General features: G+C 43.9%; 1 protein-coding gene across 1 annotated transcript in view; it reads right to left on the reverse strand.

Annotated features, from left to right (window-relative positions):
- itpr2 (inositol 1,4,5-trisphosphate receptor, type 2) overlaps positions 1 to 24873 on the reverse strand; it is a 244007-nt gene that overhangs the window by 78072 nt on the left and 141062 nt on the right. Inside the window, exons 40-45 of the mRNA XM_078554637.1 lie at positions 23376 to 23471; positions 21786 to 21902; positions 19514 to 19624; positions 10436 to 10628; positions 6473 to 6598; positions 699 to 874 (exon numbers count right to left, since the gene is read on the reverse strand). Of these exons, the coding sequence (XP_078410763.1) occupies positions 699 to 874; positions 6473 to 6598; positions 10436 to 10628; positions 19514 to 19624; positions 21786 to 21902; positions 23376 to 23471 (819 nt within the window). The remainder of the gene's footprint in view (positions 1 to 698; positions 875 to 6472; positions 6599 to 10435; positions 10629 to 19513; positions 19625 to 21785; positions 21903 to 23375; positions 23472 to 24873) is intronic.

Here is a 24873-nt window from a genome sequence, read left to right on the forward strand (position 1 = left end):
ATAGCACCTAGTTTTGCACCAACCAGTCCTCAGACTATGGCAGAGGAGAAAACAGTACTGCTCTGTTTCCAAAATTACAGTTTTGGTGAAGTACACAAAAATAAAAAAAGGGACTATAAAATGTGGACTGAATTATGTTTGCGTGCGTGCACTCATCTGGGCCCCCACCATCTAGCCCCCATTTCAGCTGAAGGCTACAGGAGGCCCTGACTCCTCCTGTGCTTGTTTTACATGTTAATTAAGGTTGAGTTGACTCATGGTAATACACTGGTAAATTCCAAGGATTTAGCAGTCCGGACCCAGAGCTCAATGTGGTGAAATGGCAAATTCGGGAGCACATATCAGGAAATTAATAGATAGAAAATGAAACGGTTGTGAATCAGATGCAGTCCGGTACACCCCAATTTCAAAAATGTGCTCCAGTTGCACAAAGCTCCTCATTGGGAGCACGAATTCATAAAACAGGTACAATTTCTACATGAATACAGTGACTACACTTCAAAAATCCTTCATTGCTGTAAAGCATTTTGGGACGACTGTTCATTATCAAAGGTGCTATATTAATGCAAATCTTTCTTCTCTTTTATTATCTTTCCTGCTAATAAAACTATGTTCAGGCAAATATTCTCATTCATCTCTGGCCCACACAAAATGTACAAATAATGTTAATTTTCTTGGGATAACATGTTGCTACTTACATTGAGAGCACCCAAGAGTATGAGAGTAGGCCCCAGCCCAATCGTGTATATGGACCGGAACATTACAGATACAATAAATAATCTTATTCCGTGAGGTTTCGGTAGGAGAATAAGCAACGCAGTGCAAACAACCACCACTATCCAGAGCAGCAGTGAAAACAGCGGAGGGATAGTACCTGCAAAGAGGAAGAGAGAAAAACTGTGAATAAATGATAATAGGTAATAAAATGATAACTGTAACTCAAGTGAAATCCAACAATACATTTTTGATTACCACATTTCCCATTTCACTGGACTGCAGCAATTGGAGTCATCTCCAATAACAGGCAGGTTTTGCTGTCAAAGTAACAAAGAGGCTAATGGCGTAAATGGTACAGTAACTTCAGACAAGGGACAAATAGATTGTTAAACTCAAATACCCAAGAGCTGCCACCTGAATGGCCTCACTCCACCTTTAACTTTGCGAAAACAACATTGTGCTGTCTGCTCACCACTGAAATACATTAAAAATTGTGAAGTTGCTGTATTTGCAAGATAGAAATGAACTAAACTCACCACAAAAAAATTATGCCTTGTCCATTTCATTAGAAGTAACCTTTTCACAATGTGGCAAGTGGTAACTATTACCATACAACCTCTCTGGTACTGAAAATTAATTATTATATGTGTGGGATCTCATTCCTTCAGCCTCTAATTATGTTGAAGATTTTTAAAATGTAAAATTTAAAATTAAAACTTTTTTCCTTTCTGTCCCTTTTTCTCGTTCTCTTAATTCCATTCTTATTTCTCTTTCTGTACCTGATTTGATAGTGAGTTCGCTCACTCTAACTTACATTTTCTTCTCTGTACCTGCATAGTTAATTTCCACATCCTTCAATATGATTGGTTAAGGAAATATATAGTTGCTTGCCCTGTTTTCTCAGGTCCCAGTTGCCTGGTTTCCCCCATGGCCCTGTTATAACCCTATACTTTCAGCAGTTGGTCTCGCAAAAAATTAATACACCTAAACATGCAGGGGCAGCTTGCACTAAATACCTTGCTAGAGCAAACTTTGGCCCAAAAGGAGTCCATTTCCTTTTGCTCCTTAATGCTTACCTGTAGCAGAAAGAAAAGAAAGACTTGCATTTACATGGCGCCTATCACAATCTCAGAACATCCCAAAGAGCTTTACAGCTAATGAAATACTTCTTTGAGTGCAGTCACTGTTGTAATGTTGGAAACAAGGCAGCCAATTTGCACACAGCAAGCTCCCACAAACAGCAAGAAGATAATGATGAGATAGTCTGTTTCAATAGCGTTAGTTGAGAGTTAGATATTGTCCAGGATGCCAGGGACAGCCAACCTGCTCTTCTTCAAATAATGCCATGGGATCGTTCATGTCCACCTGACAGGGCAGATTTGATGCTGAAATCAACTCACACATCACAAAAGCTGCAGCTGTTATGTCAAAGCTGAGTGAGAGTGTGTGGAACAACAGCAACTTGACTGAGAACACCAAACTGCAAATCTACCAAGCCTGTGTCTTCAGCGCACTCCTCTGTGCCAGGCAGGAAAAAGGCTGAACAGTTTCCACCTTCACTGCCTCAGACATATCCTTGGCATCTCTTGGCAGGACAAAGTCATCAACTCAGAGGTCACCTGGAGCATGTTAATTCCATCAGCAAACACTCATTGCTAAGGCAGCAACATCTGCGCTGGCTCAGCCACATTCATCAGATGGATAACAGCCATAAACCCAAAGATCTTCTGTACAGTGAACTGGCCACTGGGTCATGACCTCCTGGGTGACCATATCTTCGTTATAAGGGCACCTGCAAGTGAGAAATGAAGTTGGCGGACACTGACACCGACAAATGGGAGACAGTTGCTAGCGGTCGTGACCTCTGGAGGCTGACTGTTTGGAAGGGCATCGGAAGAGGCGAGGAGAAATGAATAGCTTAGCTGGCCAACAAGAGAGCCCAGAGAAAACAGAGACCAGTGAATCATGCACCTTCTCAGCCCACTGTCTCCCTCAGCAGCAAATGTGGCAGAGACTGCCATGCCAGAGTGGGGATCCTGAGGCACACCAGGCGATACTTAACACAGAGTTGACCACCGCGGCACAAACCAAACGAGGCAGAAGGGTGACAGAGCTGGACAGGACAGAGGGGACCATGGTTTAACGTGTTATCTGAAACGTGACCTCCTCCAACAGTGCAGCACTCCCTCAATAATGCACTGGAGTATAGACCTAGCTTTTGTGCTCAGGTCTCTGGAGTGAGACTTGAACCTCAGAGAGGTACCACTGAACCAAAGCTGACAGGAAGTGGAAGCTGTACTACACAAATACTCTGGATATTGGTGCTAATTATACCACACAACTCTCATTTTTGATCTCTTAGAAAGTTATTGAGGGGCTAGTCAAAAAACTGTGGCCAGGATTTTCAGGGTGGCTGTTTCCCTTCCTGTCATCCAAAATCGCCATTATCAACACACTCCAATGTGCATTAATTGGCTGCAGGCGGGACTTCTGCCCCTCACTCAGGAAGTCCCGCCTTAGAGAGCTGCCGGCCAATCTGATTGGCTGGCAGCTCTCTAAGTCCCTGCAGTGCCAGAAGCTGCAGTGGACAGGATTGGGATTGCAAGCAGTCCCCTAAGTCCCGGCAGTCCAGGAAAAGGTAAGCTTTGAGGGTCTCAGGGCGGGGAGGGTAGAGGAGGCCTGGGGGTGTGGACAGTGGGGAATGGGGTGTCAGGGGAGGGGCTGGGTGCGGGGAGGTCAGTCCATCGGTTACCAAACCTTAAGGCAGGGGAAGGGGGGAAACGCCCGAAGCTAAAAGGGGGCTTCTCATGAAGGCACCCCCCCCTCCCACTTGCTGCCCAAGGCCCGAACCCGATTATTTTCGGGCTTCGCCCATACCCATGAACTCCTCCCGCCAGCCTAAAAATTGAGACTGGGTGGGAAACAGCCCTTAAGTGGTCAATAATTGGCCACTTAAGGGCCTCAGTTGGGGCAAGATTGCAGAGAGGCCTGGGTGGGTGGGAAACCCAGCCATGCTATTTCATGCTCACCCTTCACCTACAAACCCGCCATTGGGAAGAGTAAAGTTCAGGCCTGTATATCACAGCAATCTATTTATGGTCGCATTTAAAGACACGGATGAAAAAAAAACAACTTCACAGAATCGTTACAGCGCAGGAGGCCATTTGGCCCATCGTGTCTACATCAGCTCTCCGAATGAGCAATTCACCCAGTACCATTTTCCTGTTTTCTACCTATAACCCTGCACATACTTCCTTTTTCAGATAACACTCCAATTCCCCTTTGAATGTTTCAATTGAACCTACCTCCACCACACTCTCAGGCAGCACATTCCAGACCCAAAACCACTCCTCTCAGCCCTCGTTTCTCCAAGGAAAACAGTCCTAACTTCTCCAACCTATCTTCATAACTGAAGTTCCTCATCCCTGGAACCACTCCCATAAATCTTTTCTGCACTGCCTCTAATGCTTTCACATCCTTTCTATGTGTGGCACCCAGGACTGGACGCAATGCTGAGGCCAAATGAGTGTCTTACACAAGTTCAATATAACCTCCTTCCTCTTGTACTTAATACCCCCATTAATAAAGCCTAGGATACTGTCCTGCCACCTTCACTGATTTATAAATATACACACTCAGGTCCCACTGCTCCTGCACCTCCTTTTGAGATATACCCTTTATTTTATATTGTCTCTCCATCTTCTTCCTACCAAATTAATCACTTCACAGTTCTCCACATTGAACTTCATCTGCCACCTGTCTGCCCGTTCCACCAACTTGTCTACGTCCTTTTGAAGTTCTACGCTATCCTCCTCATAGTTCAGTGTGCTTTCAAGTCTTGCATCATCTGCAAATTTTGAAATTGTGCCCTGTACACCAAGGTCTAAGTCCTTGGTATAATACACATCAGGAAAAACAAGAGTCCCAACACTGACCACAGGGGAACTCCACTACAAGCTTTCCCCCAGCTTGAGAAACATCCATTAACCATTACTCTTTGTTTCCTGTCGCTCGGCCAATTTTGTATCTATGTTGCTACTGTCCCTTTCATTCCATGAGCTTTATCTTTGCTCGCAAGTCTGTTGTGTGGCACTTTATCAAATGTCTTTTGGAAGTCCATCTACACCACATCAACCACATTGCCCTCATCAACTCTCTCTGTTACCTCTTCAAAAGACTCCAGAAAGTTAGATAAACATAATTTTCCCTTAAGAAATCCATGATCTTCTTAATTAACCCACATTTGTCCATGTGACTTTTAATTTTGTCTCGAATTATTGTTTCTAGAAGTTTCCCCACCATTGAAGTTAAACTGACTGGCCTATAGTTGCTGGGCTTACCTTTACACCCTTTTTGAACAAGGGTGTAATGTTTGCAATTCTCCAATCCTCTGGCACTTCTGAACCTAAGGAAGACTTAATGCTATTGATCATCTTCACAATCTGGTTCTGGACCCCTATGTCTATTATCAGCCTTTCAAATTGACTGGTCCAGTCTAGTTTAATTTTACTGAGGTGACTGATTTTTGTTCAGTAATAGTGCCAATGTTGGGCGGGTAACTGGAGTTGAGGTACAGATCAGCCATGAATGGTATAGGAGGTTCTAGGGGCTGAGTGGCCACCTCCTGTTTGTTTGTTGCACTAGTCAGAATGGTAGATGATGAACGGGTAGACATTGGTCAGATGTGGTCAAGCAATTCCCACTTTTGTTCAATATGTTTGCCATTGATGTTACTCAGTAACACAAGACAGCTTAATGTGATTGATACACACAATAGTCTCACCACAAGATCTCTCCCAAAATGCTAGCTCTTTTAAATATTTCTTTCTTAAAAATAAACTCTTTGCTTTCAATTTTTAAGGAATAAAAACATGCAACTACCTTATTTGTTCTTTGTCAAATTACTAAATATGTACTCCTGGTCACTCATGAGTAAATGTTGCTCAATAGGTCCAGTGGAGTAAGCTCCTGTAACTTCTTATCATTCGGGAGTTGAGTCTACAGGTAATGTACCCACAGAAACCTGCTCTCCTCACTCTGCTCCTGTACCGCCTGTTGCGGTATTACCTCAGGGTTCATTCATAAGTGACAAGAAGTGTCATGTGGTTACATGATGAGGCAACATTCTGGGCAAAATTGTACTAAGTGATTTAGCAAGATACAGTAACATGGTCGGGCTCATTGGTAGCACCCTCACCTCCAAGTTAGAAGGATGTGGGTTGAAGGCCCACTTCAGAGGCTTCAGCACATAATGCAGGCCGACATTTCAGACCAATAATGAGCGAGTGCTGCACTGTTGGAGGTGCCGTCTTTCATGTGAGACCTTAAACCGAGACCATGTCTGCCCTCTCAGATGGACATGGCAGACCCCATAAACACAATTTGAAAAGAGTAGGGGAGGTTTCCCTAGTGCCCTGGTCAATATTTATCCTTCCAACCAACACCACAGGAGATTATTTGGTCATTATCACATAACTGTTAATGGGATCTTGCTGTGTGCAAATTAGCTGTCATATTTCCCTACCATACAACAGTGTTTACATTTCATTGGTTGTAAATCACTTTTGGGACATCCTGAGGCCATGAAAGGTGCTCTATAAATGCATGTTCTTCCTATACAGATTGCTACTTTAAGTCTGACTGCTTCCAATATAATAATAACCCAACAAACATGCACAACAGGTGATCTGAAAAAGTGGGCAATTAACGTGCATACACTGAAGCAATTAATTTTCAAACATTCTTTCAGACTTACCCTCATCACCATCATCTCCAAATGGATAGAAAAGTGCGACAGCTAGATTGATAAATACTGCAAAATTGAATGAAATGGACCCCCATAGTGATATGTTTTTCGAGAACCAAAACAAGCCTGGGTTATCTGAAGAAAGAAAGAACAAGCTAAGTAAAAGTATCATGGTGTCGTCCAATAGAAATCGGTAAACCTAGACCGAGATGAGGCGACAGTGACACCATTTTAGCACACAGTCAATTTTTAACACACATTTCCAGCACAGAAAAAGGCCATTCAGCCCAACTGGTTCATGCCAGCATTAATGCTCTACATAAACCTCCTCCCATCCTCCTTCATCTAACCCTATCAGCATGTCTTTCTATCCCTTTCTGTCTTGTGCTTCCCTTAAATGTTTCGATGCTATGACTCCATGTGGTAGAACCTCCCCCCCCCATTCTGACCATTCTCTGCGTGAAGAAGCTTCTTGAGAATTTGTTACTGGATTTATTGGTGGCTATCAAAAGCCATAAATGAAAGGTCATTGTCCTAAAACATTAACTATGTTTCTCTCCCCACAATAGGTGTCAGACCTGCTGAATATTTCCAGTATTCTCCATTTTTATTTTATATTTATGATCCCTAGGTTTGGATTTCCCAACAACTGGAAACATCAAACTCCTTTATAACTTTAAACATGTTTTGCTGTTTATGCATCTCACACACACACACAAAATACAGGTAAACGTCAGATGGCTCAAGGGGAAGGCATGTTTGAGAAAAAGGACGGATGGACAGAGTGGGACGGTGGTTTACTGGGGTGGATGAAGTGCTGTCATGTGTCTAGTAAGGACCAGCTATGTTACAGCATCACCACAAAGCCTGGGCTGGCCTTGTACAGGCCCATAGCTGGTAATCCAAAGGCCTGGACAAATAATCTAAACAATGCAATTTTAAATACCGTCGGGGCAGGTTGAGAATTTGAATTTAGGTTAAAAAAAAATGTAAGTTGAAAAAGCTGACATCAGTAAAATTGATAAAGTAAATAGCGGCGGTTCAAGAAGACAGCTCATCACCACCTTCTCAAGGGCAATTAGGGATCGGCAATAAAAATGCTGACCTAGCCAGCGACGCCCACATCCCACATGAGAATCAAAAACAACCTCAAGACCCACACCAACATTGCCGACTTTTAGCTGCCACTCCGTTCTATCTGGAGCAACAAAGGATGGACAATAAAAGCCAGACTTCCTGAGAATGAATATGAAAGGAAGGTAGTGGCAGGCAGGATCAGGTCAGGAAGCTAGTGTAGCACTCCAATCCTCAGGGTGCTGTAACTCTCACTGAACAAAATTAAAACTAACTATATTGTGACCTTTTGAACTCTGGTTCAGAGGGAGTTCACCCAGTGAGGGTTTGCAGGAATTGCTGATAAAATAGTGAGTGCACCAATCAGTGCTAGTTTATAGTTTCAATTGTTGCTGCCAAAGCCAGCATTTATTGCCCATTCCGAGTTGCCCTTGAGAGGGTGGTGGAGTTGCCTTCTTGAACCACTTGTGGTGTAGGTACACCCACAGTTCTGCTAGGAAGAGAGTTCCAGAATTTTGACCAGCAACAGTGGAGAGTATTCCATCACATTCCTGGCTTGTGCCTTGTAGATGGTTGACAAGCTTTGGGGAGTCAGGAGGTGAGTTACTTTCTGCAGAATTCACAGTCTCTGACTTGCTCTTGTAGCCACAGTGTTTATATGGCTGGTCCAGTTCAGTTTCTGGTCAATGGTGACCCTCAGAATATTCATGCTGGGGGATTCAGTGATGGTAATGCCATTGAATGTCAAGGGGAGATGGTTGGATTCTCTCTTGTTGGAGATAGTCATTGCCTGGCACTTGTGTGGCGTGAATGTTACTTGCCAGTTATCAGCCCAAGCCTGGATATTGTCCAGGTCTTGCTGCATTTGGACATTGGCTACTCCGGTATCTGAGGAGTTGCGTATGTGCTGAACATTGCGCAATCATCAACATACAACCCCACCGCTGATGTTACAATGCAGGGAAGGTCATCGATGAAACAGCTGAAGATGGTTGGGCCTAGGACACTACCCTGAGGAACTCTTGCAGTGATGTTCCAGGGCTGAGATGATTGACCTCCAACAACCACAACTATCTTCCTTTGTGCTAGGTATGACTTCAACCAGTGGAGACTTTTCCCCATGATCGCCATTTATTGCAATTTTTCTAGGGCTCCTTGATGCCACACTCGGTCAAATGCTGCTTTGGTGTCAAAGGCAGTCACTCTCACCTCACGTCTGGCATTCAGCTCTTTTGTCCATATTTGGACCAAGGCTGTAATCAAGTCAGAAGCCGAGTGGCCCTAGCAAAACCTAAACTGAGAGTCAGTGAGCAGGTTATTGGAGAGTAAGTATCACTTGATAGCACTATCAACGACCCCTTTCACAACTTTGCTGATGATTAAGAGTACGCTGATGGCACAGTAATTGGCCAAGTTGGATTTGTCCTGCTTTTTGTGGACAGGATATACCTGGGCAATTTTCTACATTGTTGGATAGATGTTAGTGTTGTAGCTGTACTGGAACAGCTTGGCTAGGGGTGTAGCTCTGGAGCACAAATCTTTAACACTAAAGCTGGGATGTTGTTTGGCCCTTTTAATAAATAAGTTTGTATATCCACAATTTGTGTTTTCCCTGAGAAAGTACCGAGTGTGTCTGAAACATTGAGTGCTGCTGGGAAAAACAAAGAGAAAGGAAATGAGGCTCAGTGAAAGTACAGGCCGGATGGAGAAAATTCAAAAGAAAAGGAATTAGAGAGACGGGACATTTCAGCAATCACACACTCAATGAGATCAGGAATTTAGTTATATATGGGAAATGCATTTCCATACAAAATAGGCAGCATGAAACCGAAGATTTGTCAAAGACAGAAGTGATTGAGCTTCAATGGTGGTTTAGTCATAATTCTAAACAACTAAGAGCTGCTGGGAATAGGTATCGAGTCAAACCCAATTATGGCCAAAGTGTGGGAAGGCCTTTACTGGCTCTGTTAGTCATCCAACGGAAGAGGATGTGTCAGATAGGGATCAAGTCCTGCCGACCTGTCCTGTGACCCTTGCAAACTTTGAGCTATGGATTATAATGGATCCCTGTGTCTGAATGGTGACGCCTGAAGAGCCCGTTTTTGGGCTTCATTACCATTGAGAGGGAAGCTGAGAACAGTTACAGGCAGCTTGCTGGCAAAGGGGAATGGAAGACCAGATCACTGATCCAAAAGAGCAGCCCTCCGGTAAACAATTAAAAGGACTGTGAAGGTGGGGCAGGGCCTGGGTTGGAAATTGAGCGGTGACAAAGCTGGGAGGGGAGAGGGGCAATTGGGTCCAAGGGAGGTTAAAGTCCGGGCTCCTCCTCATTTAACATTCAGGTACCTATTTTTAAAAATCTTACCTTGTAACCTAACAGGCAGTCAACAACAGATCAGATTTTCCTGAACACACCAGCACTGGCTGCCTTGGGGTCACAGTGCTGTAGAATGGGGCTTCAAACAGGTGCCCTATTTGCATCTGCAAAAGTAGTGATGCCTACTTTAGACCTGGGCACTGCACGCCAATCCTTTTAGGCTTTACCAATATGGTGGATGCACATGCTGTTGCCCTATTACAGGCTTAGAAGGCTGAGAAATGTGCCAGTGTGCATCACATATCTAGGCCTAAGTATCTGTCATTTCCTGCAGCGGAGAGCTTAGATTCTAGGGAATACAAAGTTGGCTGGAAAAGTTAATATGGTTGTAGGTGAAGGAGAATTGATCTGAAGTAATTTCCTTCTTGCATAAACCAGGATATAATTTCTCCTTACGCTGCTTGCAGTTCTATACACAAGGGCTAAATAGTAATTCCTAAAATAAAACCAAAGGCTTCGCCAAGTTCTAAGTGTGATCACAAGAGCCCAAGCACCATGCAGATCTGAGTGAGAATATTTACTTTTAATCTTCTTCTGCCAAATCATTTCACTGTAGAGATCCTCAGTTTGCTGGAAGAAATCGTTCACCTTGCTGCCCTGTTCATCCCTCTCTGTGGTGTTGAACACCTTAAACTTGGACTCACGTGTGAGATATTCACAAATACTGGGCACTGGGAAGACTATTTTCTCCATGGTCCGGTCATGCCGTACAATCTGAGGATGGAAGGTAGAATCAGATTAAGAGTATTCACAGAATTGTCACAGTGTAGAAGGAGGCCATTCAGCCCATTGTGTCTGCACTGGCTCTCTGAATGAGTAATTCATAGTGCCATTCTCCCCACCTTCTCCCTGTAACCTTGCACATTCTTCCTTTTCAGATAACATACCCAATTTCCTTTTGAATGCCTCCACCACACTCAGGCAGTGCATTCTGGGCCTTAACCACTCGCTGCGTGAAAAAGCCTAATCTCGTGTCGCTTTTGCTTCTTTTGCCAATTGCTTCAAATCTGTGCCCCCTCGTTCTCGATCCTTTCATGAGCGGGAATAGTTTCTCTCTGTCTGCTCTGTAGCTATTGCTCAAATTCTTCTCCAGATATACAGGTGTGAAGTATCCAGCGAATTCAACAATGAAGGAGGAACAGCAGAGGAATTGGAACAAGTTATGAGACAAAGCACCCCCTGGTCTGCCGGACAATAACCTTCCTCGTATTATAACAGCAAAGTTTTGGTGATTTATAATCAGCTGAATTTGAGGTTAGATTATAACCCAAGGATGTTCCCAAGGTATTAACCTGAGCCTCTGGGACATTATCCCTACGCCACTACCTCCCCCAAAAGCATTAGAGAGCCAAATGTGGTTTTACAACAATTCAGTAGTTTTGTAAGCACCATTACGAAGACTACCTTTTTGTTCCAGATTCGTTAAATTAACTGAATTTAAATTTCCCAACCACTGTGGTGGGATTTGAACCCAGCTCCCTGGATTATTAGTCCAGTAATGTAGCCACTATGGTACTAATATCCAGATTATAGTCATGTCTGGCGGAAGGCTTTCTTCTGATGTAACATTACCAGGAGGTGAAGCACTTTGTACACACGGATAGTTGGGATGATAGAGAACTGATTGATGAGGGAATTTTAAATTGGTCACTGTGAAAAATGCTTTGTTTCAATTACTGATTGTTTCTTTTGTTTCTTTTCCTGCCCCATCGCTGTTTCCTTTGGCTCTGGAAGATTAACTCCTCTGTCATTCAGTCACAGATCTTCCTTTAGTTCTTGGCCCGCCCGCCCCTTGCTCCAAACCTATAACGTCTCTAACTTTTCCCAGTTCTAATGAAAGGTCGCAGACCAGAAATGTTAACTCTGTTTCTCTCTCCACAGATGCCACCTAAAGTGCTGAGCGTTTCCAGCATTTTCTTTTATCTTAAAAAGAAAGGTGCTCATTCTGGAAGCAAGTTCCTGTGGGGAGGATGTGTTAGTGAGCCACCAAAAAAGCTGAATCACAGGGTTGCCAACCCTCCAGGACTGGCCTGCAGTCTCCAGGACACTGCCGTGTACAACCTTGGAGGAAAATCATCGGGACATTAAAATATGTCTTTTGTCATTTTCTTTGACTATTTCTCTTTACCAGATATAAAAATATTGAAAATAAGATTTAAAAGGCTGTTTGGCTGACTGTTCAGCACCAAACAATTGGGTAATGAGTCTTTTTGCTTTCCAATTGGCGTAGGAAGACAGTTCTTGCAATAATGAGCCTTTTACCTTGATCTCATACCCGAAAATGTAAAGGAAGAGGATGTAAACAAACAAACAATATGTGATAAGGAGCTTGACAGCTTAAAGCAGCAGTGAATTATCAGAGCTGCTTCTTTGCTCTGTCAGCATAATAGAAAAGGGCTTTTTATTCAAAAACCTCCATGAAATAGGAACAGAATGCTCTTTAGGAAATATTGAGAGACTAGCTGGGTTAAAGTGTGGAATTCAGAATTAAAGGGAACTGCAATTTAGTACAAGTGGCAGCCCAATCTTGAGATGCAGAAATTCAGCAACTAGACTATTAAATTCAGTGACTTAAGAGTGGATAGGGAGAAGCTGTTCCCACTGCGGAAGGATTGAGAACAAGGGGGCACTGATGTAAGGTAATGGTCAAACAAAGCAATGTAGACATGAGGAAAATCTTTTCCAGTGAGTGGTTAAGATCTGGAATGCACAGCCTAAGAGTGTGGTGGAGGCAGGTCCATCGAGGATTCAAGAGGGAACTAGCTTATTAGCTGAAAAGAAAGAACGTGCGGAGTTACAGGGAGAAGGCGAGAGAATGGCCCTTGGTGCATCGCTCACTCGGAGACAATTGCTGTAACAGTTCTATCATTCTGTAACTCATGCAGCTAATCCAAATATTAAATGCAGTCACCTTCTACTGCAGAAACTTTAGGGTGCCCATGACCAGAAGCTCAGCTAGGAAACACATCAGTTAGTGACATGGGAGGTGCTAGTGTAGTGGTATTGTCACTGGACTAGTAATCCAGAGACCGAGGGTAATGCTCTGGGGACCTGGGTTTGAATCCTGCCACAGCAGATGGTGGAATGCGAGTTCAATAAAAATCTGGAATTAAGAGTCTAATGACGACCATGAAGCCGTTGCCGATTGTTGTAAAAACCCATCTGGTTCAATAATACCCTTTAGGGAAGGAAATCTGTCGCCCTTACCTGGTATGGCCTACATGTGCCTCCAGACCCACAGCAATATGGTTGACTCTTAAATGCCCTCTGAACAAGGGCATTAAATGCTGGCCTAGCCCATGATACCCACATCCCATGAATGAATTTTAATAAACTTGAAGGAAACAGTTTGTAGGGAGTTCTGAGACAAGACGACATTTTACGTTTTTCTTAACCTGGAGAATCAGGGTTCACAAAACCAACTGGTCCTCAGAAACAGCCATGATATATCATCTGAAGCGGGTGAGATCAATTCTCTTTGCTTCCAGGTCCTGAGTTACTTTCATTCAGCAGATGTGGGCTTCGCTGGCTAGGCCAGCATTTATTGCTCATCCCTAGTTACCCTTGAGAAGGTGGTGGTGAGCTGCCTTCTGAACAGCTGCAGTCCATGTGACATAGTTACATCCACAGTGCTGTTAGGGAGGGAGTTCCAGGATTTTGACCCAGTGACAGTGAAGGAACAGCGATATATTTCCAAGTCAGGATGGTGAGTGGCTTGGAGGGGAACTTCCAGGTGATGTTCCTATGTATCTGCTGTCCTTGTCCTTCTAGATGGTAGTAGTCACGGGTTTGGAAAGTGGTGTATAAGGAGCCTTGGTGAATTCCTGCAGTGTATCTTGTAGATGGTACACACTGCTGCTACTGTGCGTTGGTGGTGGAGGGAGTGAATGTTTGTGGATGGGGTGCCAATCAAGTGGGCTGCTTTGTCCTGGAAGGTGTCAAGCATCTTGAGTGCTGTTGGAGCTGCACTCATCCAGGCAAGTGGAGAGTATTCCATCACACTCCTGACTTGTGGCTTGTAGATGGTGGACAGGCTTTGGGGAGTCAGGAGGTGATGCACTTATCACTGGGTTCCTAGCCTCTGACCTACTCTTGTTGCCACATTATTTACATGGCTAGTCCAGCTCAGTTTCTGGTCAATAGTAACCCCAGGATGTTGATAGTGGGGAATTCAGCGATGGCAATGCCATTGAATGTCAAGAGGTGATGGTTAGATTCTCTCTTGTTGGAGATGGTCATTGCCTGGCACTTGTGTGGCGTGAATGTTACTTGCCACTTGTCAGCCCAAGTCTGGATATTGTCCAGGTCTTGCTGCATTTGGACAAGGACTACTTCAGTATCTGAGGAGTCACGAATGGTCCTGAACATTGTGCAATTATCGGTGAACATCTCCACTTCTGACCTTATCATGGAAGGAAGGTCATTGATAAAGTCGCTGACCCAGTCGAGCAGCTATGCCCTTTAGGACTCGGCCAGCAGTGGTGCTACCAAGCTACTCTTGGTGACGGACATTGAAGTCCCCCATCCAGAGTACAATCTGCGCCCTTGCCACCCTCAGTGCTTCCTCCAAGTAATGTTCAACATGGAGGAGTAATGATTCATCAGCTGTGCGGGGGCAGACTGTGTGGTAATCAGCAGGAGGTTTCCTTCTTTGACCTGATTCCATGAGACTACTGCAATTTTCTCCCATTCAAATATTTATCCAATTCCTTTTTGAAAGTTATTATTCAATTTGCTTCCACCACCGTTTCAGGTACCACATTCCAGAGTAGAATAAATTGAGTAAAAAGAAATCTCATGTGCCCTCTGGCTTCTAACCAATTATCTTGAATCTGTGTCCTCAGGTTACCGACACTTGTGCCAGTTTCTCCTAATGTGCTCTATCAAAATTATTCATGATTTTAAATGCATCAGTTAAATCTCCCCATGACCTTCTCTGCTGTAAGGCAGCGACCCAGCCTCTCCAAGTAACCAAAAGTCACTCACCCTGATATATTTCTAGTAAATCTCCTTTGTAAACTCTCCAAAACCTTATTTCTAAAGCGTAATGTCCAGAAACAGATACCGTACTCCAGCTAAGACTAACCAGTGTTTCATAAAGGTTTGGCATAAACCAGTGATCTCCCTGTTCCTGCAACCCTTATAAAATTTATATATATTTTTAAAATTTACTCTTTCATGGTACGTGGGAGTCACTGGCAAGGTCAGAATTTGTTGCCGATTCTTAATTATCCTTGAACTTAGTGGCTCTCCAGACCATTTCAGAGGCTAAGAGTCAACCATATTGCTGTGGGTCTGGAGTCACATGTAGGCCAGACCAGGTAATGATGTCCTTAAAAGGACATTAGTGAACCAGATGGGTTTTTACGGCAACCGACAATAGTTTTATGGTCACCATTACTGCGACTAACTTTATATTCCAGAGTTTTTATTAATTCCATTTAAATTCTACCAGCTGCTGGGGTGGGATTTGAACCCATGTTCCCAGAGCATTAGCCTGGGCCTCTGCATTACTAGTCCAGTGACATTACCACTACACCACCATCTCCCCCCTTACCACTCCTCATTCTTCCATCCAAAATGGGTCACTTCATATTTCATCTGTTTCATTAGCCATGTGTCTGCCCATTTCACCAGTCTGTCTACATCCTCTAGGAGTCTGTTACTATCCCCTCCTCATTGTTTATCGTATTTCCAAGTTTTATGTCATGTGTAAACTTTGAAATTATGCTCTGTACACCCAAGTCCAGGTTATTAATAAATACCAGAGCGGAAATCTGGTGGGCAGAACTTTCAGAGGTGTCCGAATTCCAGTTTCACCCCAATTTCCAATCTCATTCGGTAGTCCCTCCATCCAAACCTGGACCCAAGGAAGAGCAGGATTTCTCTGCTCGATGGTTTCAGACATTCCCTGGCTCCCTTTTCGGAGATCCGGACAGAGCACTTTCTTGCCTCCCACCTTCCACAAACTTGAGCTCATCCAAAACTCTGCTGCCTGTGTCCTGGCTTGCACCAAGTCCCTTTCACCCATCACCCCCGTGCTTGCTGACCTACGGTGGTTCCTGGTTAAGGTTTGCCACGATTTTAAAATTCTCATCCTTGTTTTCAAATCTCTCCATGGCCTTAAACCCTCCCCATCTCTGTAATCTCCTCCAGCATCACAACCCTCCGAGGTGTCTGCACTCCTCCAATTCTGGCCTCTTGTGCATTCCCCAATTTGAATTGCTCCAGTATTGGTGACTACGCCTTCAGCTTCCTAGGCCCTGAGCTCTGGAATTTTCTCCTTAAAGATGATCTCCTCTTTACTTCTCTTTCCACCTTTAAAAGACTCCTTGAAACCTACCTCTTTAGCTCTAAAGGGGAGATGGTGATGGAGATAATCTCACTGGACTCATAATCCAGAGGCCCAGGCTAATGCTCCAGGGTCACAGTTTCAAATCCCACCATGGCAGCTGGTAGAATTTAAATACAATTAAAAAGTCTGGACTTGAAAACTGGTCTCAGTAATGCTGACCCTGCAACTATCATTGATTGTTGTAAAAACCCATCAGGAAATCTGCTGTCCTTACCCGGTCTGGCCCACAAGTGACTCCAAACCCACAGCATTGTGATTGACCCTGAACTGCCCTAGCAAGCCACTCGGGTTCAAGGGCAATTAGGGGTGGGCAACAAATGCTGGCCTTGCCAGTGACACCCACATCTCAAGAATGAATGAAAGAATCTCCCTAGTGAACTCAGTGTCAGATTCTATTTGATGCATCCCCCTGTGAAGCTCCTTGGGATATTTCACTATAGGCGCTATGCAAGTGAAAGCTGTTGTTTCACCTCTTGTGGCGTGTAACACAAGGACTATCCTGTTATAGCAGGCATCATGCCAACAGGCAGGAGGAGAAAGAAAATCTCCACATACTTGTAGTCACTCAAGTGAGAGTGCATCATTCCAAGATGGTGGCAAAACTAGAGAGAAGCGCAGAAGTTAGATGAACTGAAGGCTGTTGGCTTTAGAGCAGTGGAGGTTAAGGGAGGATTTAAATCAAGATATTCAAAATTGTGGATGGTTCTGTTGATGTGGAGAAACTGTTTCCACTGGCAGGAGGCTCAGTAACCACAGGACACAGATTTAAGATAGTTGTCGAAAGAATCTGAGGGGAATTGTGGAGAATTTTTTTTTTAAGCCAGTCAGAAGTCACAATCTGGAATGCAGTGCCAGAGGGGCTGGTAGGAGATGATTCAATAGTAACTTTCCAAAGAGGATTGGATAGATACATGGAGGGGAGGAATTTGCAGAGCTACAGGGAAAGAGCAGGGGAGCAAGATTAAAAGAATTGTTTTCAAACAGCCAGCATAGACATGAAGGGCTGAAAGGCCTCCTTCAGTGCTGTACAATTCTAATGGTGAGATTAGGGCAACATGGTGAGTTATGCAGGGGAAACAGTGAACACCTGAGTATGACCAGACACCCGTGAGTAACCTTTACTTTATTAATTCTCGGGATGTGGGCTTCGCTGGCTAGGCCAGCATTTATTGCCCATCCCTAATTGCCCTTGTGAAGGTGGTGGTGAGCTGCCTTCTTGAACCGCTGCAGTCCATATGGTGTAGGTACACTCACGGTGCTGTTAGGAAGGGAGTTCCAGGGTTTTGACCCAGCAACAGTGAAGGAATGGTGATATATTTCTAAGTCAGGATGGTGAGTAACTTGGAGGGGAACTTCCAGGTGGTGATGCTCCCATGTGTCTGCTGCCCTTGTCCTTATAGACGGCAATAATTGTGGGTTTGGAAGGTGCTGTCGAAGGAGCCTAGGCGAGTTTCTGCAGTGCATCTTGTAGATGGTACACGCTGCTGCTACTGTGCGTCGGCGGTGGAGGGAGTGAATGTTTGTGGATGTGGTGCCAATCAAGTGGGCTGCTTTGTCCTGGAAGGTGTCAAGCTTCTTGAGTGTTGTTGGAGCTGCACTCACCCAGGCAAGTGGAGAGTATTCCATCACACTTCTGACTTGTGCCTTGTAGATGGTGGACAGGCTTTGGGGAGTCTGGAGTTGAGTTGCTTGTTGCAGGATTCCTAGCCTTTGACCTGCTCTTGTTGCCACGGTATTGATATGGCTAGTTCAGTTCAGTTTCTGGTCAATGGTAATTCTCAGGATGTTGATAGTGGGAGATTCAGTGATGGTAATGCCATTGAACATCAAGGGGCGATAGCTAGATTCTCTCTTGTTGGAGATGGTCATTGCCTGGCACTTGTGTGACACAAATGTTACTTGCACTTGTCAGCCCAAGCCTGGATATTGTCCAGGTCTTGCTGCATTTGGACACGGACTGCTTCAGTATCTGAGGAGTCGCGAATGGTGAACATTGTGCAATCATGTGAACATCCCCACTTCTGACATAATGATGGAAGGAAGGTCATTGATGAAGCAGCTGAAGATGGTTGGGTCTAGGACACTACCCTGTGGAACTCCTGCAGTGATGTCCTGGAGCTGAGATGACTGACGTCCAACAACCACAACTATCTTCCTTTGTGCTAGGTATGACTCCAAACAATGGAGAGCTTTCCCCCTGATTCCCATTGGCCCCAGTTTTGCTAGGGCTCTTTGATGCCATACTTGGTCAAATGCTGCCTTGATGTCAAGGGCAGTCACTCTTCCCCTCACCTCGGGAGTTCAGCTCTTTTGTCCATGTTTGAACCAAGGCTGTAATGAGGTCAGGAGCTGAGAGGCCCTGGCGGAACCCAAACTGGGCATCAGTAAGCAGGTTATTGCTAAGCAAGTGCTGATTGATGGCACTGTTGATGACTCCTTCCATCACTTTACTGATGATGGGGAGTAGACTGATGGGGGCAGTAATTGGCCAGGTTGGATTTGTCCTGCTTTTTGTGTACAGGACATCCCTGGGCAATTTTCCACGTAGCTGGGTAGATGCCAGTGTTGTAGCTGTACAGGAACAGCTTGGCTAGGGGCATAGCAAGTTCTGGAGAACAAGTCTTCAGTACTATTGCTGTAATATTGTCAGGGCCCAAAGCCTTTGCAGTATCCAGTGCCTTCAGCTGTTTCTTAATGTCACATGAAGTGAATCAAATTGGCTGAAGACTGGCATCTGTGATGCTTGAGACTTCTGGAGGAGGCCAAGATGGATCATCCACTCGGCACTTCTGGCTGAAGATTGTAGCAAATGCTTAAGCCTTATCTTTTGCACTGCTGTGCTGGGCTCCTCCATCATTGAGGATGGGATATTTGTGGAGCCTCCTCCTCCAGTGAGTTGTTTAATTTTCCACCACCATTGACGACTGGATGTGGCAGGACTGCAGAGCTTAAACCTGAATTGTTGGTTGTGAAGTCACTTTGTTCTGTCTATCACTTGTGAAAATTAATGAGCATCAATGCTACGGTTTCTTGGATAGATTAAATTAAATATTCCTGTTCCACCCAAGGTGACTTCTTTTTAAATACTATAATTCTAAACATGGAGGAATTGATACATCCATTTTGTTGTTTGTCTAACTTCCCAGCATGCACACCTCTCTTTGCTCTGTTGATTAACAACCCTCATTTCAAAGAGGAAACAACCATTGAGAGAATGTCAAAGATTCCAATATTGACAGCATACCTCAATCTGTGCAGTGTGATTAGCATAATGTGTTAAAGCTTCACTGCCTTTGTCTTGTGGGTCAGACTCTGGTTTGAGCTTCTGTTGCAGTTCTTTGTTGTGCTGTGAAAGCTGGAAAAGAACAGAATGATGTCAATACCTTGTATAAATCCATTTCCCGTGTCTAAAGGTGACTGTGAGGCTTGAAATATGGTTGGTAACTGTACTATGGCAAAAGCTCTTCACAAACATCTAGACTATGATTTCAGTGTGATGCTGAGGGAGTGCTGCATTGCCAGAGGTACTGTCTCATGGATGAAGCCTTAAACAAAGACCCTTGACTGGAAACTCCAGGCCATGTCCGCCTACACAGCTGAACATAAAAGGCCACATGACACTATTCAAAGAGGAGCAGAGGCAGTAGTCCTAATGCCCTGGCCAACATTCCTCTGTCAGCCAACACCAATCAAACAGACTGAATTGGTTGGCTAGTTCGTTACTGTTTGTGGAATCTTACTGGGCACAAATTGGCAGCTGGTGTTTGCCTACAAAACAACAGCGGCTACACTTCAAAGTACTTAATTGGCAGTGAAATGCTTCAAGATGTCTCGAGATACAAAAGGTGTGATATAAATGCAAGATCCATCTTTGAACATTTCTTGCACCGGGGTCTGCTGGTGTAGCGGTTATGTTACTAGACTAATGATCCAGAGAATGAGTGTTTAATTCTCACCATGACAACTGGAGAGAAATAAAGACAGTAAAAGTAACCATGAAGCTGTTGGATTGTCCTAAAAACACACCTGGTTCACTAATGTCCTCAAGGGGAGGAAACCTGCCGTCCTTATCCCCTCTAGCCTTTATGTGACTTTTAACTGCTGGTTGTAGTTGCTAGTAAGCTACTCAGTTGTATCAACATGACCAGGGATTCAAGGTGGTTCACCATGACCTCCTAGGGCAACTTGGGATGGGCAATAAATACCACCCTCGCCAGCGATGTTGACATCCCAAGCAGGAATTTAAAATTGCTTAAAAAGTGCACTGAAAAGTAATCCATTTGCACTGTTTCTTATCAAAGTCTTAACAAAAAGATGATAATATTTTGGCATTGTAATGGAAAGACAGCATTACTTACAAATGCACCTAACAGATGCTGTTACAAACCTTCTAACATTGAGCCTAGTGACCACAGGATTCTGTGTTAAAATACAACAAACACCTAATTACCAGAATGGTAAACCGTTGCTGGACAGAAAAACAACTCAAAAGGAAAATGGATATAGAAATGGTAAAACTAACTTTTGAAATCAACTGGCACAGCATTAAATAAGAATGCAAACCAAATGTTAAAACGCTGCAGGTGAAAAATGAGAATCTGTTTATATCTGAAGCTTTGCATGAAATGGATACTTTATAGCACTACACCCATGCCACTCTCACTCACATCTCCGAATCAGGCAGTTGTGGGTTCAAGTGCTGCTCCAGACTCAAACACACATTCCAGTGCAGTACCTAGGGAGTTCTGCACTGTCCGGGGTGCCATCTTTTGAATGAGACATTAAACCAAGGCCCTGCTTGCCCTCTCAGGTGAAAGGGAGGGGGCTTTGCATTTATGTAGCACCTTTCATGACCACAGCATGTCCCAAAGCGCTGTATGGCTAATGAATTGAAGTCATTGTTGTAACATAGGAAACCCAGCACCTAATTTGTGCAGAGCAAATAGCGATGAGATAATGGCAAAGTAATCTGCTTTAGTGATGGTGATAGAGGGTTAAACATTGGCCAGGACACTGGGAGAACTCCCTGACACTTCTTCAAAATGGTGTCTTGGAGTCTTTCAGGTCAACCCAAGAGAGCAGGTAGGGCAGGGCCTTGGTTTGACATCTCGTCTGGAAGGCGGATGTAAAAGGTGAATGTAAAAGGTTCCATGACACTCGCTGAAGAGCAGAGATTTCATGCCAGTGTCCTGGTCAACTAGCATCTACAACCAGTCGTATAGTTCATACACATTTCTGTTTGTGCAACTTTGTTGTGTGCAACCTTGCTACTGCATTTCCCACATTACAATAGTGATTATACTTCAGAAGTATTTCAGTGGCTGAGAAGGGTTGTGGGGCATCCCGGTGTTGCAAAAGGCAGTATATACATTTCTTTGTATGCGTACTGCCAGTGGCAAATAAAAGTTGGCGTTTGACAGAGTTACATGAATCCATCATGAGATATGCCCAAGTATTCAAACCGATATATTTGCATATAAATCTTTCTCAACTACATATGTGATGAATCAACATACCTGATGGGCCAAAATATAAATATTATGGCCAACATCCTTCGGAGAGATGTACTCTTCAGAATTCTCTTCATTATCGACCTCTTCACTTTGATTGTAAGCATTCTTTATGACATCGACCTTCAAAAGGAAAGATATTCAGCTTTGGGTGAGGAATTGTGAAAGGTCCTTACAGCTGTGTATCTGTTTGATTTTATAGGAAGCTGTATTGTTACAAAACTATGTTTGGCATTGAATGCCAAATAGTTGTGGACACAGTGTAAAGTGGGAGCTTCAGTTGGGCATGGGCAGAGATCAGGAGTGGGAAGCCTGGCTAATTTCCCTGACCGAGAGAGTACCACAGCAAATTCTGATACTTAGATGGCTAAGGCCCCAATATGGTGGACAGGAAACATACACACATTTCAAACCAGAAGTGCCCCATCCACCATATCAGGTAAGGACAAAAAAGTATGTGTCGTTTCCTTACCCCTGAAACAGGCACTAGGCCCACTCGATATGCAAATGAGGGCCCTAATGCCGGTTTGAGGTCCCCACTGCAAAGTTGGTATCCTGAGTATCCGAGGCCCTGTATCTTGGAGCCTTGGACTCCATTGTAGAGATGAAGGAATGTATCCTGGGTCCCTAAATTAAGGGAAGGTGGTGATGTCATGGTAAAGGCACTGGACTAGTAATCCAGAGGCTCAGACCAATAGTCTGGGTACATAGGTTCAAATCCCACCACAGCAGCTGGTGGAATTTAAACTCAATTTATAAATCTGGAATATGGTGACTATGAAACTATTATCAATTGTTGTAAAAACCCACCTAGTTCAATATTTATTTGCAGAAGATTAAGAGGCATCAAGCACTTAAAGATTCTGTTGTTGATGTTTTAATGGTCTGGTTGATTATTTTATAGAGTTACAGGAACACCAGCTCTTTCCAAAAAATTATGAGTGGGTGTATATTTTTTTAAAAGCAGTTTCAGACATGCTATTGTTACTACAGGGTTCGTTGGCTCTGGACGTTATGTAAACTAGGTGAATGAGCGTAGAAATGCCATGAGTTGGTATGGAGGGTATGAGGGGCTATGAGGATGGGTAGAGGTGAAGTGAGTTGGCATGGAGGGGGGCCTTTGACCTTACTTTTGAAAAGGTTCCCAAATCCAGACTGTGGTTCATGGGGCCTCTGCGGGGGCATGAACCATGAGTCATGGAGAAGCTGGCTTGACTCCAGAAAAATTTGGGGGGGCTAGGGGATGCATCCCGCCATGATGGAGATGACCGGGTCAAGAACGCAGGGTGCAGTCTCGCCACCTGCACCCTTATCCCAGGCCACTGAAAATCGGGGATGCTGTGAATCCCAGAATTTAAATGACCCTGGAGTCCTTATGACTCCACGAAAATCCATCCCAAAAATCAAGCCTTATCACATCCTTCAAATTGTTACAATCACAAATCCATCTAACCTGGTCTGTAAGGGCTGAAAACACAGCAACAATTAGACAGTGTCATTGGAGGGGAGGTGCTCCTTTTAGAAGCTGTGGTTAGTTGGAGGTAGATCAGAAAACAATGCCATGGAATGATCCAGAATAACATTTTGGGTTCTTACCAGTTCTTTAGGTCGCATATTGTAGAGAATTCTTTCTGCATTTTCACTGTCGTGTCTACTTTCCATGATAGCAAGTAAAAGTTTAGAAGCATTGTTCTATTTTGTTACAAAACAAAAAACACAAGATATTTTATTAAAACGAAACCAGGTAATGTAAAGTGTTTTGTTTCATTAAAAGCAACTCCAAACTAAATTCTTTCTGGAACTGGAGATCGCTATCATGGGGTTTTTAAAATGGCCGGCCAAAAGATATACTGTTTTATAGCAGGATTATCACACCAGTAATTCATGGTGTATCACTGCTCAAATTGGCTTCAGCGTTTCCTCCAACAATGAATTACACTTCAAAAAGTACTTTATTGGCTGTCGAGCGCTTTGAGACTTCCCGAGGTTATGAAAAGCAATATACAAAAGCAAGTCTTTCTTTCTGCTTTCTGACTTGGGGCTCTTCCCACTTTAAACCTGACTTGCTGTTAGGTAAGCACAGCCTGGGGTCATTTAGAGATTAATGGCTTTAGAGATTAGAATTAGCAGTTAAAAATTTTGCCTCAGAATCAGAGGAACCCAAGATGAAATATCTGCTCTACATCTTTTTTCCAAGGATTGCTTTGCAGCTGGGGTGAAACGTGCCACTTTGGAGTGCGCTCGATGTGTACTAGATACACAACCTCCTGTTGAACCACCTGTAGCACTGCTCATCACTTTTCTCATGGGCGAGACAAATTCTACTCTTCTTCTGTAACTGCTCCTCTACTTCTTAGTTTCTCATTCCTTCTTTATCCTTCTCTCTGTCCTTTGGTTTATTGGTCTTTCTTTTCTCTGTCTGTAAGCCTCTCACACGCTTTTGGTGATGGTATATCATCAACTTTCTCCTCACATTTTCTCTGGTCTGTTTCACAACTTAAGTTGCTTTATCTTTAAAAAAAAGTTTTTACATTACAGCAGTAAATTTGCTTTAAAATGTACTCCCTTGGCTGTGGGGAACTTTGGGAAGTCCTGAGGTCATGAAATGCACTACATCAATGCAAGTTTTTAAAAATATATTACAGTATATATAGAGAGCAACAGTTATGCCAGTACAATTCATCACTGCATAACACAAAATAACAATCACATCAGTGGATGGAGTTCCTTGCCTTAAATAAAAACTTCTTGCAGCCTTTATGGACCTTGATTGCTTTACTAGCTGCATCTCTATGAAAGGGATCAAAGACTTTCCAATGCAATGGCCCATATTTTAATCATGTGGGAGAGCCTCTGTCTTGGCGAAAATGCTGGATGAGCCCGGAAATCCCAAATCCCACCCCCAAACACGACACTTCCTATTTTCATGGGGGTGGGACAAGAGTCAGGCCGGGGCTCGCTCATACATGGTTTATGGAGTCAGCTGGCCATTTATATCATCAGCTGCCTCCATTGGAGTGCGATTTTTGGAGGTCAGGAGTGAGTGTGAAACCTGGCAAGTACAGATTATACCAAGTAAGAGCTGGTCTGAACT

This window comes from Cetorhinus maximus, chromosome 12 (assembly GCF_964194155.1).
Source record: "Cetorhinus maximus chromosome 12, sCetMax3.hap1.1, whole genome shotgun sequence".
Taxonomy (NCBI): domain Eukaryota; kingdom Metazoa; phylum Chordata; class Chondrichthyes; order Lamniformes; family Cetorhinidae; genus Cetorhinus; species Cetorhinus maximus.